We start from the raw sequence: 15,327 nt of genomic DNA, 5'->3' as shown, positions 1-15,327 counted from the left end.
TAGTTTCAGCAAATTTTAAGAAAAAACATAAATATACTTTGAGTTTACCTCATCTATATACAAAATTTAATAGTTAAAGTCATTTTACTATAGCTCACAAAAAATACAAAATTTCTGACATATAATAATAGTTCAAATGCACCAAAATTTGTCCTTTTGTAACTAATAGAGTAAGATGAATTTAACCATAAAATTTTGTATATATATGTAAGCATAGATGTACATTCATGTTTTTTAGATTTTTTTGGCCTTTTTAATAGGTTTGCACGAGATTTACACCAAAACATGGTTTGCATTCTATAAGTTCTCATCCAAGTATTTCATATATACAAGTGTTCAATCGAACCATATGATTTGTTATATTATGATCTAACAGTATGTCATGTTTAATATTTAGAACCATTACACCAGTAGCCAAGTATATTTATAAAACAACCTTAAGATACAGTTATATCTTTTTTTTGAAAGAGAAAGGCAAAAGATTTGTCATTCCAATATATTAGAAGAGGTAAAAATAAACTTTACAAACAGACACAGCCCGATAAAACTTAACAATAAGGACCTAGATAGAACACTGACGCATAAAGAAAAAGACCCAAAAAACCCCCCCTGACCAGGACTCCAGCCGCTACAGACAGGCTACACCTCCACCAATGAGCTCTTTCACCACCTGCACCATTTGCTTTGTCGTTCTCTGCTGACCCTTAAAAATTCTGTTGTTTCTTTCCAGCCATAAACTCCACCAGAAATATATTATGAGGCCATCAAAATGTTTTCTTGATTGCTTACTACAGAGCTTCCTCAGTCTGAACCACCACTCGTGAAGAGATCCGGTTTTGGAAATACCGTCCAGGAACCGCAAATCAGCCCAAGTCAGGATCATGCTCCATGCTTCCTCGGCGAAGGGGCAATCCTTACAAAGGTGAGCAGCTGTCTCCGGAGACCCATTACAAAGCGAACAATTTTGGTTGCAAGGCCAACCCCGTTTCTGCAGATTGTCTGAAGTTAATATTTTGTTATGCAACAAAGTCCAAGCAAAGAAACGACATTTTGGTTCAGTTTTGGCTTTCCAAATGGGATTGATGTTGGTTTTACAGAAGTTCGTTGTGAACTGAATTTTGTAGGCGCTACTTGAACTGTATTCCCCATCTGCCGACCATCTCCAAGAAATGGTGTCATCGAGTTCATTGAGACCTTGCACGTTGCTGATCGCTTGCCAAAGTAATACGAATTCTCTCACTTCCTCCTCCCGAGAGAAAGGCGCACAAAACTGCATCCAGAAATTGTTCCTAAGAGCCTTGAAAACCGAGATATTCTTTCTTCTTGCTTTCTTATATAGCTTAGGTGCCATATTCTTTGGAGCCTGCCCTTCAATCCAACTAGATCCCCAGAAGTCCGCCATTTTCCCATTGCCAATAGTCACAACTGTTGATGCGTTAAAAAGATCTATATCCGCCTTGTCACACGGTAGCTGCATGCCAACCCATGCTTTATCTTTAACTTTCCACCTTAACCACAGCCATCTTAGCCTAAGCGCTCTTGCAAAACGCTCCAGATCTAGAACTCCCAGGCCCCCCCCCTATTCTTTGGAAGGCAAGTTGTGGACCAGTTAATCAAACAGTGACCCCCATTACAAAATTCTGGACTATTACCTTTCCAAAGGAAGCTTCTTCTTAGCTTGTCAATTCTTTTAAGAAGCCATTTCTGCGCAGGGAAAACCGTCAGATGGTATAAAGGCTGAGCAGAAATCACCGCTTTAACCAAGGTTTCCCTACCTGCCTTTGAGAGTAGTCTGCCTTTCCATCCTGCTAGCCTTTTATTAATTTTGTCAATTAGCGGTTGGACATCTATTCTCCTAACGTTTCTGACATGCAGAGGTAGACCAAGATACCTCCCCGGAAATTTTGAGTATTTGCCCGGGAACACATCCATCAGATCTGGCCAAAGAGTTTGGGAATATCGAATCGGGAAAATTTCAGTTTTATCAAAATTAATCTTCATCCCTGAACACCCTTCAAAAACTTCCAGAATCTTTTTCAAAACCTTCAGATCCTCTTTATCTGCTCTAACAAACACCCCTGCATCATCTGCATAAAGAGAACATCGCTGTTTAGCCTTATTTGGCAGAACCCGCCCCAGGAGCCCAGCATCTGCCGCCATCTCAATCATCCTCTGCAGAGGGTCCATTGCGAGAATAAACAAAAACGGTGATAGCGGATCACCCTGACGGACGCCACGCATGTGCTTAATTGCATTTGTTTGTTGACCGTTGATGATGATTTTTGAGGAGGAAGATCCTAATATTGTTGCAATCCAATTTCTCCATTTCTGGGAAAAACCTAGAGCTCTCAGAACCTCTAACAGATAAGCCCAATTGATGGAATCAAAAGCTTTTGATATGTCAAGCTTGACGAAAAGAGCTGGCTGATTATTCTTATGAAGTTTCTGAATAACTTTTTGGACATAGAGAAAGTTATCGTGAATTGAACGTTTTTGAATGAACGCATTTTGAGCAGTGGAGACGATCTCATTCATTCTTGGCGCAAGCCTGTTTGCTAAAATCTTGGTTAATATTTTCATGAAACTATTGATGAGACTGATCGGTCTAAACATGTCAATCCTGTCAGCACCCTCCCTTTTTTGTAAAAGCGTGATATTTGCCTCATTAACGAGATTCAGGTATTTGCATCTATGGTGATAGAAATCATGAATTGCACTGGATAAATCATCTTTAATCAGATCAAAACAACTCTTATAAAAAATCCCTATGAAACCATCTGGACCTGGTGCCTTTTCGGAGTGCAGCCCCATAACCACATTTTTAATCTCATCTTCATTGAACATAAGATCAAGATCTGATAATTCAAATGGACTATAGCCTATGTTATCCCACCGAACAGCTCTTTGTCTAGTACCCCTTCTGCCAATAACTTGAGAGAAATGATGATGGGTCTCCTGCAGTTTCTCATCCTGACTGGTGAGCAGCCTATCACCGCGAACCAGTGATCTGATGAAATTTTTCCTTCTTCTATGATTTGCCATGAGGTGAAAAAATTTTGTGTTTGCATCTCCCAGACGCAGCCAGGTAAGTCTTGAATGCTGTCTAGCTCTTGCCTTTTGGATTGCCACTAGCCCTAAGATTTTCATTTTTAGACTTCTCCTGAACTCTAGCTCATCCCCGGAGAGTTGCCTGGATTCCTGCGCTTTCTCAAGGAGGGTAAGAACGGTCTGAATGATTTCTAGTTGCACATTAAAATTGCCTACTGTCTTTCGTCTCCAGATCAATAGCGCTTTAGCCGTGCGGGTCATCTTCACGTGCAGCCGAAGAATGGCATCGGAAGAACGAACACTGGATGTCCAAGCTTGCTGAATTACCTCATTGAATCCATCAATTTTTGTCCAAAAAGCTTCAAATCTAAATCCCTTATAGAAACTAAAGGCAGCATTACCTTGCATAACTAAGGGGCAATGATCCGAGGTCATGGACCCAATGGCCTGCAGATCAGCCTGAGGGAAGAAATCATGCCATTCCGTAGACGCTAAAAACCTGTCAATCCTAGACATCGTAGGGGTGTCCTGTTCATTTGACCATATGTATAATTTACCGTTGAGGTCAAGCTCTAAAAGCTGAAGGTAATCAATTGTGTGGTTGAACTGCCTCATCAGTCTTCTATTAATTATTCCTTTGTTTTTCTCCCTTGCTCTCCTTATCATGTTAAAATCACCTAAAATCAGCCATTCCGGCTTCATCAGATTACGAATATGGCGCAGCTCTGCCAGAAAATTCATTTTTTCATTTTCAGGTTGAGGACCATAAACCCCTGTGAGGTCCCACACCACGTCACTCATACGGGAGCAGATTCTGACAGATAACGAGTATACTGATGGATAAGGAATAGCAGTTATGTCAAACAGATCCTCATCACATGCAATTAGGATCCCACCTGACGCTCCAAGAGATGGTAAATGAACCGTCTGAGCAGCTAGCTTGTAACCCAGTGTTTCGTTTAGAAGATTATTATTCCAGCTCATTATCTTTGTTTCTTGAAGACAGACAATAGTTGCCCCAGAAGAGAGAATCAAATGCTTCACACTTGCCCTTTTAGCTGGGTCATTTAGCCCCCTCACATTCCATGACAAAATACAACAGTTGGCATTCATTAATCAAAAGTAGTTCCCCTACATGCCCAAGTAGAGCCACACAAGACAGGACCTGACCAGACAACCAGCGACAGCAGCACATTGCTAGTTGGGAAAAGCATGCATCCCACGCCTGAAATAATGACAGACAGAAACACCGACAGAGCAAGCCAAAAGAAAAAACACTGCTGACAATCCCACAACCTGCTACCCAAAGCAGTCATCAAAAGTAGTTGGGTGACCCACAGACTATTACACATGCGAGATAACATTCTGCACCAGACCGACCCACACAAGATCTAAAAACATCACTCAGATCCTCTCAGCAGCCTCTATGAAAGGAGCCTTGAGAGGTGCCACCTTTCTGCCCTTCTTCTTGGTCCCTTCTTTCTCCTTTCCCTGAATTGCCAACTCCATAATTGCCTCCATTTGATCCTTAGTAAGGGGCCTTATGAAATGCCTTGCAAGCTGTTCCATCAAATCCACCTTGGAAGGGACAGCAAGCCGAGGCTGCTGTGCTGTCAGGACGCCTGAAATCGAATCGCCAGCAGGAATAGCACCAATTTCATCTTCCAGCTCTTCCACACCAATTGGGGGCCAAACAGCAGAGATTAGTGGATCAGCAAAAGAGACCGATCTGACCTTCACCTTTGGAATCCAGCGCCCAACCAGCCCACGACGACGAAAAGGGGTAGCCGGCCTGCGCCTTCCACTTGAACTGAAGCAGTCCTCCGGACCGCCACGGCACCGCGAAGAACGCGCCCAGCCCGAAAGACTGCGGTGCCTACGAGTGCCATGACGTCTATCCTGCTGAAAGTCCTCATCATCATCATGATCCCAGCCTCGATGACCAAAATCCCTGCCTCTGCGATCCTTTGATCTCTCTCTTTTTTCTCCGATAGAGTCCGGCACGCCGTAGCTCCACACAAATTCTCTGCGTGGCCTACGGCAAGTGGGACCTTCTCTAGCATCTCTTCCACGAATGAATGAGAGGTCTTCCACGACTTCAATGTGGTTTCGAATGGTGTAAACATGGTCTTCCTTTAGATCAGTTGGCAACTCATGAAAAATTATAATCTAACGAATTACACAGTTCGGCTGCACACTTGCATATAGAGACTGCTTGCATACCCGTCACCACGGCTACCGTGTTCGCCCGTTCAGACTCTTTTTGTTTTTTTTTCGTGCTAGAAAATAAAAAACGTAGCGTACGTTACTCCGCCCGCAGCTGCACTACACGACTGATTATTTGCCGCAGCGTCCGACAGCGACAACGCCAGACGCGGGCGATTGATGAACACCGGGTCCGTCCAGAAAGCTCGCTCGACAGTCGGCAACAATCGTTTCTGTACCCATCTTCCATCTAGTCCACGTGACGTGATCCCCTTTCTTACGAAAAAGAAAAACTTTGGGTCGCTGTCGATACGGTGTATCCCCGGGAGCCGCCCTCGAGGTCGTAGGAGACGTGGCGTGCTCGCGTGGACCAGGGCTCGCCAATTCGCCATGCGGGGTGAACGGGAGCTGGCATCCGATCCACCTGAGCTCGGACACAGGCTGCCGCGCGACGGTCACGGCACGGGATCGGGCGCTCAGATTAGCCTTTCTCTGTGTTTCTGTCGTGGTAATCGTGGGCCCATCCTGGCCGAATCCACGGATCATTCGCTCGTCCTTTGTTTTCCTCGTGCAGCTGCCTCTTCGTCGCGATCGAAAATCCGGTAATTTATGGCGAAAATACAACCGCGCGTACCATTGATAGAGAAAAGTGTGGTACATATGGGCTGCTAATACCTTAGATCTGTACGTACGTCATGATCACATATCATTTTTTAAAAAAATTTTGCGTGTCATTGTGGCTCGGTGAAGTGCCCCAAATGGCGCGCGAGGATAGTGCTTGAACTAGTCGTCAACTCGTGATGCTCCAAAATAATCTGTGCCAGCCAAGAATATGAATTTTGTAGCGCCCATACCTTTTTTTCTCTGTAAGGTCTCGGGGCCTGCGTACGGCCCAGCATTCCGCGAACGAAGCGCCCGAGTCAGCAGCCCGTGGGCCCGCTCACCGAAGATAGGCCGCATGTCATTTTCTTTTTCTTTTCTCGGAATATTTTATTCTTCTTTTGTTGTTTTTACTCTAATTAATTATCTACCCAGCATTATTTTGTGTTTTATTTTCGTTTGCTTTAATTACTTTACTTTATTTTTACTAGTTTATTTTTTATCTTTGTTTTTTTTTTCTTTTTTACTTACTTATTCTTGATATTCCGTACCTTTTAATTTCAATTTCCCCCCTTCCCTCTCATTTTTTATTTTGTTTATTCCACTATGAATTGTGAACTGTTATTCGTTACCGGTGCTCCTTCATGTAGACCAACGACGTTCGTCTCGTTGAGGAACCTTATAGAAAGGTACCATGAGCACACACCAAATGTATATACCAGAGAATCTTATTTTTCTATATAATAAATTTATGTATTTTTATAATAATATCGAGAGAGAAAATAAGAAATGTTTTACTATTGTTTCATGTCTCTTTATATTTACTAGACTTCTTTAAACGTTGGGTCGGATAAAGATTGGGTCGTGGGTCGTTGGACACAGTCTATATCCGACCCGTGCCTAGCATCGGGTCGGGTAGGCTCGTGCTTTTCTGTTGTGCTTGTTGCGTCATGGATTTTTTTGTGGTTGGGGTCGGGAGTCGATTTTTGGGTCAAAACTCATGGTTCGTGCCCAACGCGTGGATTATTGTGGGTCAAGCCCATATCTGCTCGTTGTGGGTTTCGTTGGGTTGGATGACTTATGCTCGGACCTATTGATTACACCTTTATTGAAAAACTGGTATTTTATATCTTCTTCGTGTCTCCATTATCAACAACAGTATTTTGGATCCAAATTTAAGATATGTGATGATGTTGAATATTTAGGATCTAGATATGACAACTATGATGATGCTGTTGGGACAGGCGGCGTGCACCCTGCATTAAATGCATGCGACATGTGCAGTCCACAAGGTCAGGGGCACGCCAGTAACTTGCACGTTACCGAGGCAAAGACCATTGACCCACTACGCCACGTGTGGGCAACTCTCATCGTGATTTCTACTATTCCCGGTGCGGAGGTAGGCGACGAAAACAAGCAGAAGGGACAGAATGACACCGTCCACATACTCTCTTATGCAAGTTGACAAGTCGGCCTACGTCTAGCCTACGCTAGAGCCTTCACCCACATGCCAACAAGACAAGGCAAAGACGAGTCTGGCTAGAGGAGCCCGCACGATGACCAAGAGAATCCACGAGAGAAGATCTTGGTCCACCAGCTCTGTTTGTCGCTCAGGGCTTTGCATTTCAGTATTACTAGACTCACCTGACAGGGCCAACCCCCTTTACGTGCTCCCCTTTTCTATAGAAATAAGGGCACATGCGTTGCAAAGAGGGAGATATACTTGAACCCTGGAAGCTCTATCGGGCTCTCCACGGTGACATGCTCATTTGAACTCCCTTGGAGGCATCTCTACTTAGACCTAGGTTTTCTCAAGCTCTTGACAGAACAACTCGCAGCGAAGTAGGGTATTATGCTCCGGCGGACCAAACCATTCTAAATTATTGTGTTCATATGTTCATCTATCTCATCAGAAAAACCATAGGCAACTCCATATTCTTAGGATTAGGTAGGTGTATTCTGGCACATGGCTTGAGTTTACTCTCTGACAAGGCCGTCGATCGAGCGACCTACATCCAAAGCCTACTAGTTCAACGCTCGTACGTTGCGACATCACAAAATCATATTCGATATCTATATAAAAAATAATTTTAATATAAAAACCACATCGTACATATATTATATATTAAACTGATAAGAACAAATACTATACTTTTTCTTAGCCAAAAGGTCAAGAAAAGTATGAGTTGAAAATGAGCCAGACCTCTTTCTTATAGCTCGTTTCTCTTTTAGTTAGTGCGGTGGTACTATGTGAAAGCACGGCGGCGTGTGGCTTTCTGTCGTATTGAGCTTAGGTATTTTTAAAAAAGTCTATATTATGGCGTAACAGTTCATTTGTAGACGACAAGCAGAGGAAGATGAGCAGACCTACGATTTCGTAGGTAAACGTAAAGCATAACGCATGAAACTGTTCTTTAAAGGAGTAGAAAAATAGAGATTTACTGTTTACTAGGTAAAATACCAATTATTCCATCTTTTGTCTCCCCTTCCCTCCATCGTCTTGTCCCGTATCATTCTCAGCCAAGGTTAAAAAAACCACGGTAAACTGGCCTGTTTTTCGAAATCGTAGGTCGCAGGAACAATTTTCACCTAATTTTTTAAAAGCTTTGTTCCAAGTTCAAAAAATTATAAAATACAAAAAATATGATAAAAGATCTAGTATATCTTATATATATTTTAAATTTTCAAATTAATCATTATTTTTGTAAAGAAAACAATAAAAATGGTGGCAAAACAACGAAAACCGATAAAGGATAACAGTTTATTGCCGTGAAATCTCTGAAAACCGTTCTGTTTGAATTTGAAAACACAAATCGGTTAAACAACTGAAAACCGACGAAAATCATTTTTTCTTTGGAATATGGTGGTTTCTCGGACGGTTTTAAATTTAAAATGTCAAATCATTTGGTTTTTCTTGTTTTTAACGGTTTTCTTTTGGCGAAAACGCGAAACTGTTTTTTTTATGGGAAGCGGTATTTGAACTTAAACGCGGTTTGGTGGACCCTGTTCTCATCTCAGCACGGCAGGCACGGCTGAGCGAACGCTCCTCCTTCCAAACCCACGCCGACACCGATGCCGAGAGCCGGGGTGTCCAGCAGCGAGAGTAGCCGCCGTGGCGCCGGTGCGTTCAGAACCCTCTCCGAAGATCGCCGCATCACCGTATTCTGCTCCGACGGTCGCCTCTACCAAGTCGGTGAGTGCGCGCGCATGACAACCTCCAAACATGAAGCTCCGTGCCGCCCGCGCGCCGCCTGCGGTTTCTGATGGTCCTTCACTCCTCTTCCGCGTGTCCTTTGCAGATTACGCGTGGAACGCTACGAAGCTGGCGGGCGTCACCTCCGTCGGGGTGCGTGGGACCGACTCCGTATGCGTCGTCGGCCAGCGGAGGGCGAACACGCACGCGCCCAAGGTTAGCACCCCTGGTCCCGCGCCTGCGGCGGAGATCGGTCCAAGTTTAGTCTCTAGCGTTTGGTTGATTAGTCGGTTGTGGTGCTCTTCTGCTTGTTTGCTTCTAGGACAAATTGCTGGACATGACCAGCGTTTCGCGCCTGTTCCCGATCACCGACCGGCTGGGGTTGCTCGCCACGGGGATCGCAGGTGACCTCACCAGTGCTTGCTTCTCATGTCATTTCTGCCAGAATGCTTTGCAGAATGTACGCGCTCCGCACTCTGTCCCATCCATTCTTCATTTGCTTTGCGGTTAAATCAGAAATATACAGCTTGTTCGCTGCGGCTTGCTGCGGCTGCAATCCGGCTGCGGCTTCTACAGTATTTTTCTCTCTATGGATTGCAGCTGCAGCAGTCCAAACAGCTGCAACAGTGTCGGCTTGCAGCCAACCGAACACGCCCATAGGCTTAGCTCATAAAAAATAGCTCCAACCGTACTCAATAAATTTTTATCAAAAAATATAGTATAGGCTCTGAAATGACCTAAATATATTAAGTCATGGATTAGTGTCCTATCCTTATTTTCTACATCATCCTCAACTTTTTCTTCCCTAATAATGTCATTTATTTTCTAAAATACATGATTTAGAGTTTAATGGTTGGAGCTCAATTTGTTTTTAGTGCCACAAACACTTTAAATGATATGGTATTTTAATTTCGGGGCACTATTTTGAGGCCCCTCATTGGAGATGCTCTTACGGTTTTTGGGGTGATGTTGCCCGGGAGTTTTGGGGTAATGGTGTAATACCCATGGCATAGCATGAGGGCGTTTGAAAATTTAAACTACTAGGTGTTTCCTCAAAATTCACCTATGAACCTTTTTAAATTGAGTTCTTTAGACTTGCATTTTGGTTCGTTGACACACCAACATGCTGTAATCATATTCAATTTGATAATCTGAAACCTTTGGTCATACACAGAAGAGGGTCAATTCGACTGTCATCATTAACGCAGACATATAATGCATTAATGCATCACTTTGTAGAAGTTGGTCTAAATTCTAATGATCTGTTTGGTTTTACTGATTGATGTGAGCTATTTCTGCCTTATGTTCATGAGCATGGAATGCATTATTGCTAGCTTGACACCACTTGAAGCAAGGTGGCTCTGCCACTTTATTACTTCTGTTTCTAATCACCATTGCATCTGACCATTGGCTTGGTACCTTGTTAAACATCACACAATTGCCATTAAATTTAACACCTGAAATGGTTTAGAATTTGCTGTTCAAATTTGAACCAACTCGAATCACCATTACCAGTACTGCCGCGTGGAGCACCAAAGATGGTAACATCAAAACATGACATAATAGTTATTTTTATTTGCATGTTTGTTTTAGAATGCTGATAATCATATTTTTTTCTTCAATCATCATTACAGGTGAGGGGAGAGCATTGGCACATGAGGCAAGGAATCAAACTGCAGAATTTCGTTTCAATTGGGGATATGAAATGCCTCCTGATGTTTTGGCACAATGGTAAAAAATGAGTTTAGTATATCAGGACTTCAGACTGGCAGTGCCTATAATTGTTTGATGACATGAAAATAATTCTGTCTGTAACATTAGTTAAATCTCACTCATGTTCAGTGTCGTGTTGGATGTATGAGAGGACACTGAGATATCCTCTCGAAAGTATTTATCCTGATTTATGCATATATTTTGTCTGTCTGTTGATCCTGCACATTAAGGTGAAGGAAAGAAATTAAGTGGGGCCTGTGAATTTCACACACCTGTACAGTACAGGGAGCGGTCGTCACAAACCAAAACTATCTTTATATTTACTATGTATAATGTTTTTTTCTTTCATCAATGATAATTTATATATAAACATGATATTTTTCAGTAACCTGGCATGCTTCTGTATTTAAACAGGGTTCTTCTGCATGTAACCAACTGCATATGCTTGTTTATTCACAGGATTGCAGACAGAGCACAGATCTGGACCCAGTATGTTTCCAAGAGACCTTCTGGAGTTGGTTAGTGCAATGAGACTTACATATTTGAGGGCGGTGTTCCTTCCCCACAACAAAATGGGAGTGGTGGAACCTGTAGCCATGTTTTACTATTTTCTGTTATATATCTTAATGCTTAGAGCCTTAGACCGCCCTTGTACTCTCCCACGCAGTTGCCATGATTCTGGGCATTGATGATGAGAAAGGAACTCCACAACTCTTTACATGTGATCCTGCTGGGTATTTTTTCGGTCACAAGGTAATTATTATTCAAGGAAATCTGAGCTACTCACTGACTTCCTTGGTTCATCCAACTCGTAATGCAAGCTAACCGTTTCTGTTTTGGATGATTTTCACCTCTCCAAACAAGACAGTCTTTATTTATAAATTCTGTAGAAACTTCTTCAGTTTATAACCTTGATAAACATTCTCGATAGATAAGCTTATATCATCCCATTGTACATGCATCAATTTGGAATACATTCTATGTTACGACCCCGGCGATAGGGAGGTAACGATGGGGGACTGGGCGCCGGCCCTTGGCTGTGCAGGCAGGGACGATCGTCAGCAGGGGGCCGACGATCTATGTTGACAGCAGGGGAGAGACTAGAAGAGTAGGGGAGGGTTTAGAATGAACTTCTTGCTTGCTTTTCCTTCACATCCGGTTACAATAAATAGGCCTAGGGGACCTGCGGCTACTGCTGCTTATCGCTAAACTTTCTCATATTATTTCTCTAAGTGCTGGCCGGTCCAATCTATCTCTTATCCCTAAATTGTCTCAACTACTCAATTCTACCTTCTCCTATTCTTTCTCTAACCTCCTGTTGGCCAGTCCTATTCTTTCTCATCGGATGGGGGCGGCTGTGGCCCGCGCTTATACATTGCGCCCCACATAACATTCTATATCAGAAAGACATGACTTCTCCCATGCATTCTTCTCAGGCAGCAAGTGCTGGCCAAAGAGATACGGAGGCTGTCAACTTTCTTGAGAAGAAAATGAAGAACAATCCTTCACTACCATTTCAGGAAACCATTCAGGTGCGTGTGTTTTTATTTCTTAAGAGCGGACTCAATGAAGGTATGCAACACATCTGGGTCAATAAAGACTTGAATAATTGATTTACTGCACATGACCATCTTCCTGATGTCTTTTTAAATTACCTTGAACATGACCGTTTTACTTGAGTTGTTTTTTACATGTTTTTTAATATCATATTGATTCCATAGTCTGTGTTTACGACAGCATGCATTTTATACAGCATGGTTCTTACCATTGCAGTAGTAAGCATTTTTAAGACAAGAGGTAGTGTGTATAACAATAACACTGTAGGATATCTCTAGTGAACATTATTATAGAAAATCAGGAATTCCATTTTGTTGGTTGTCTACACATGCTATTGAAAAATCATATCAAAACCAGGTAATCTTTTTTGAAAAGGAAAACCAGGTAATCTCCAAACACTTGCTGAACTTTTGGGCGTTTTTTTCTGTTATTATAGATCACTTTCCGGGATGATTTAGCAAGTCCAATAAAACTGTATCTGGAGACTTCATTATTGTTATAATAAACTACTAAATGCCACTTTGTTATTTGTTTCTTCTAACACTTGCTTCAGAAGCTTGTTTACAGTTTAACGCCTAGTTTGCCTATTAGTTTGTGAATCCATGTTGGACTCGATAGTATTATTGCATCTGTCTGTGAGCTGATTTGGCCTTTATCCTTATAGCACCGCGACCAGATTCCTGACTTGGTGGTTCGGTCCAATTTTGATTTATTCTTCTCCTCTCGTTTCCAGATGGCAATATCAGCATTGCAGTTCGCCCTGAAGGCTGACCTCAAAGCCTCGGAAGTCGAGGTACTTATCATTTTTAACTTCTGTTGATACGCTGTCATATTCAGCCACCATCATGCTCTGAACAATGCAAGCGTATATAACTAGTAACCGCTGTTCCAGGTTGGGGTTGTCAGGACGGATGATCCAACTTTCAGAGTGCTGACAGAAGCTGAAATCGATGAGCATCTGGAAGCCATCAACCCAGAGCCGCGGCACTCTGAAATGCTCCCCGGTTTATTCCGGGATAAACTGACATTGGAGAACTGAAACCATGGCGACCTCAGCTGCATTTTGGGCACCGGAAAGTCAAAGCTTTCATGTGGTTCTTTACGACGGCTCTATGGACATTGGATTAGCGGTTTTTGGGCGGTTTTTTCGTTCCAGTGACTAGCGGTTTTCAGTGGAAAAACGGTTTGGTAAACCTACTGGGCACACACGACCGGCCATCCGCCAAGTCAGGCGAGCCCCGCGCGGTCAGTGCTTGACGACGTGGTATCACAGCCGCCGTCTACCGTCCCTCAGCGGACGGCCGGGCCAATTCATGCATCACCGAGCAATACCGAGCAATACTGACATCTAAAATGTTCTTTAGCCGTACCATATCCAAGCAATGACCATAGCACTAGCTATGAACGTGGTAATTATTATGGTTTCCCCGTTACTTTTCTTCCTTAAGAAATATATGCCCCTTCATGTTCCACGAGACCCTGCCCATGTCCAATCGCCGAGCAATACCGTTACGTGTACAGCCCTGCATAATGGCTGTCGAATGATGTCGTTACTGCAAATACATATAAATATAATGCAGTGCGCCACGGTGCTGCCGTCCTGTGGACAACCTTTCGACTATTTATATACTCCGTATTAAACAACAAGGCGATAAGACCAGTGCCGTGCTTTCGTCGGGCAAGCAAACCCCGGCGCACGAAACGGCCGCGGGCACGCTCAACGCAACGCGGAGAGACGTCACGGCAGGAAGGAAGCGAGCTCAGTGGCGACAGCTGCCCACCCGGGCCGCGTCCCGTGGCCCCGTCCGACGTGGCGGGAAGAGGGGCGGGCCCCGCTCCATAATTCACTCCCAGCTCCCAGCCCGTGTGGGCGCCGCCAGCGTCCCACGTTAAAAGCCAGCGCCAATTGCCAATCACGCGCTCACGGGGAAGGGGAAGTAGATGGAAGCAGGCGGCGGCCACGGCCACGACCGGCAGCTTGTCACCGTAACAGCAGCGGAGGGCGAGGAGCCGCCGATCTGACCTATTCCTAGTTGCGCGCGTGTCCCGTGAGGCGGGAGCTCTGGAGGCCATGGAGAGGGAGCCGGCGGTCGAGGAGGAGGACGACGACGAGGAGGAGGTGGCGTGCGAGTGCTGCGGCTTCACGGAGGAGTGCACGGCGCCGTACATCGCGGGCGTGCGCGCGCGGTTCGGCGGGCGGTGGATCTGCGGGCTGTGCGGGGACGCGGTGGGCGAGGAGCTGGGGCGCGCGGGGACCCCGCCCATCTCCCCCGCCGAGGCGCTGGACCGGCACGCCCGCGCCTGCCGCGGGGCGTCCGCGCCGCCGTCGCCCGCGGGCAGCCCCGACGGGCTCATCGCTGCGCTGCGCCTGCTGCTGCGCCGCAGGCTCGGGTCCCCGCCGGCGTCGAGGAAGGCGCGGTCCACGCCGAGCAGCCCGACGCGCGACGCCGCCGACCCCGGCGTCTCCGCCCTCGCCGCGGGGGCGTCCCGGAGCTCGCTGGCGCGCACGGGGAGCTGCTTCGCCGCGCTCGTCGAATGAGAAGGGGAAACGAGGACGGACTGACGGAAGGGGAAAAGATCAGGGTAGTCTCTCTCTCTCTCTATTTTGCCTTCAATGTGTAATGTATTTCTGCTCGTTTCTATCTATGGAGGAGTGCGTAGGTAGTAGTACTAGAGGTGCCAATAAACATCCGTGTATATATATATATGATGGGGAGGAAGATCGACGACGATCTGTGTTATTTATGATATAGTATACACTTGTATGAGAAAAAGGAAGTAATTCCATGTTTTTCTCAGGCACGGATCAGTGAGAGTCTACACTCCGCTTCATTTGTGATTCTGCTCCTGCGCTTTTTTTTTTCGAACGCAATATTCTGCTTGGGTACAATAATGCACAAGTCAGGTTCTGGTTTCAGCTTCAAGGAGAAGATGACCTCTGCTCCCAAACCGAGAGCACAGCAAAGCATCCAAAACGATTTCAGCTTCAGTTTTTTTTATGGGTTGCACTT

The 15,327-nt window shown here is 44.8% G+C and overlaps 2 protein-coding genes and 1 non-coding gene across 3 annotated transcripts; 2 read left to right on the top strand and 1 right to left on the bottom strand.

The window, feature by feature from the left end:
- Positions 1 to 7,840: 7,840 nt before the first annotated feature.
- LOC111589881 (U2 spliceosomal RNA) lies at positions 7,841 to 8,036 on the bottom strand. The gene has a single exon (XR_004851702.1). It is a non-coding gene; the product is annotated as a U2 spliceosomal RNA (small nuclear RNA).
- Positions 8,037 to 8,869: 833 nt separating this feature from the next.
- On the top strand, positions 8,870 to 13,767 carry LOC100283940 (proteasome subunit alpha type 6). Its single transcript, NM_001156838.2, has 9 exons — positions 8,870 to 9,046; positions 9,153 to 9,262; positions 9,369 to 9,450; positions 10,681 to 10,777; positions 11,219 to 11,277; positions 11,427 to 11,512; positions 12,196 to 12,291; positions 13,050 to 13,109; positions 13,209 to 13,767. The coding sequence occupies exons 1-9, from the start codon at positions 8,926 to 8,928 to the stop codon at positions 13,353 to 13,355; spliced, it is 858 nt and encodes a 285-aa protein (NP_001150310.1). The 5' UTR covers positions 8,870 to 8,925; the 3' UTR covers positions 13,356 to 13,767.
- A 468-nt stretch (positions 13,768 to 14,235) lies between these two features.
- LOC100276535 (uncharacterized) lies at positions 14,236 to 15,122 on the top strand. Its single transcript, NM_001150299.2, has one exon. It carries the CDS (start codon positions 14,388 to 14,390, stop codon positions 14,853 to 14,855), a length of 468 nt encoding a protein of 155 aa, NP_001143771.1. The 5' UTR covers positions 14,236 to 14,387; the 3' UTR covers positions 14,856 to 15,122.
- Positions 15,123 to 15,327: the final 205 nt, after the last annotated feature.

Source organism: Zea mays, chromosome 7, assembly GCF_902167145.1.
Source record: "Zea mays cultivar B73 chromosome 7, Zm-B73-REFERENCE-NAM-5.0, whole genome shotgun sequence".
Lineage (NCBI taxonomy): Eukaryota > Viridiplantae > Streptophyta > Magnoliopsida > Poales > Poaceae > Zea > Zea mays.
Note: the sequence above shows the minus strand (reverse complement) of the source record. Positions and strands in the feature narration are given on the sequence as shown.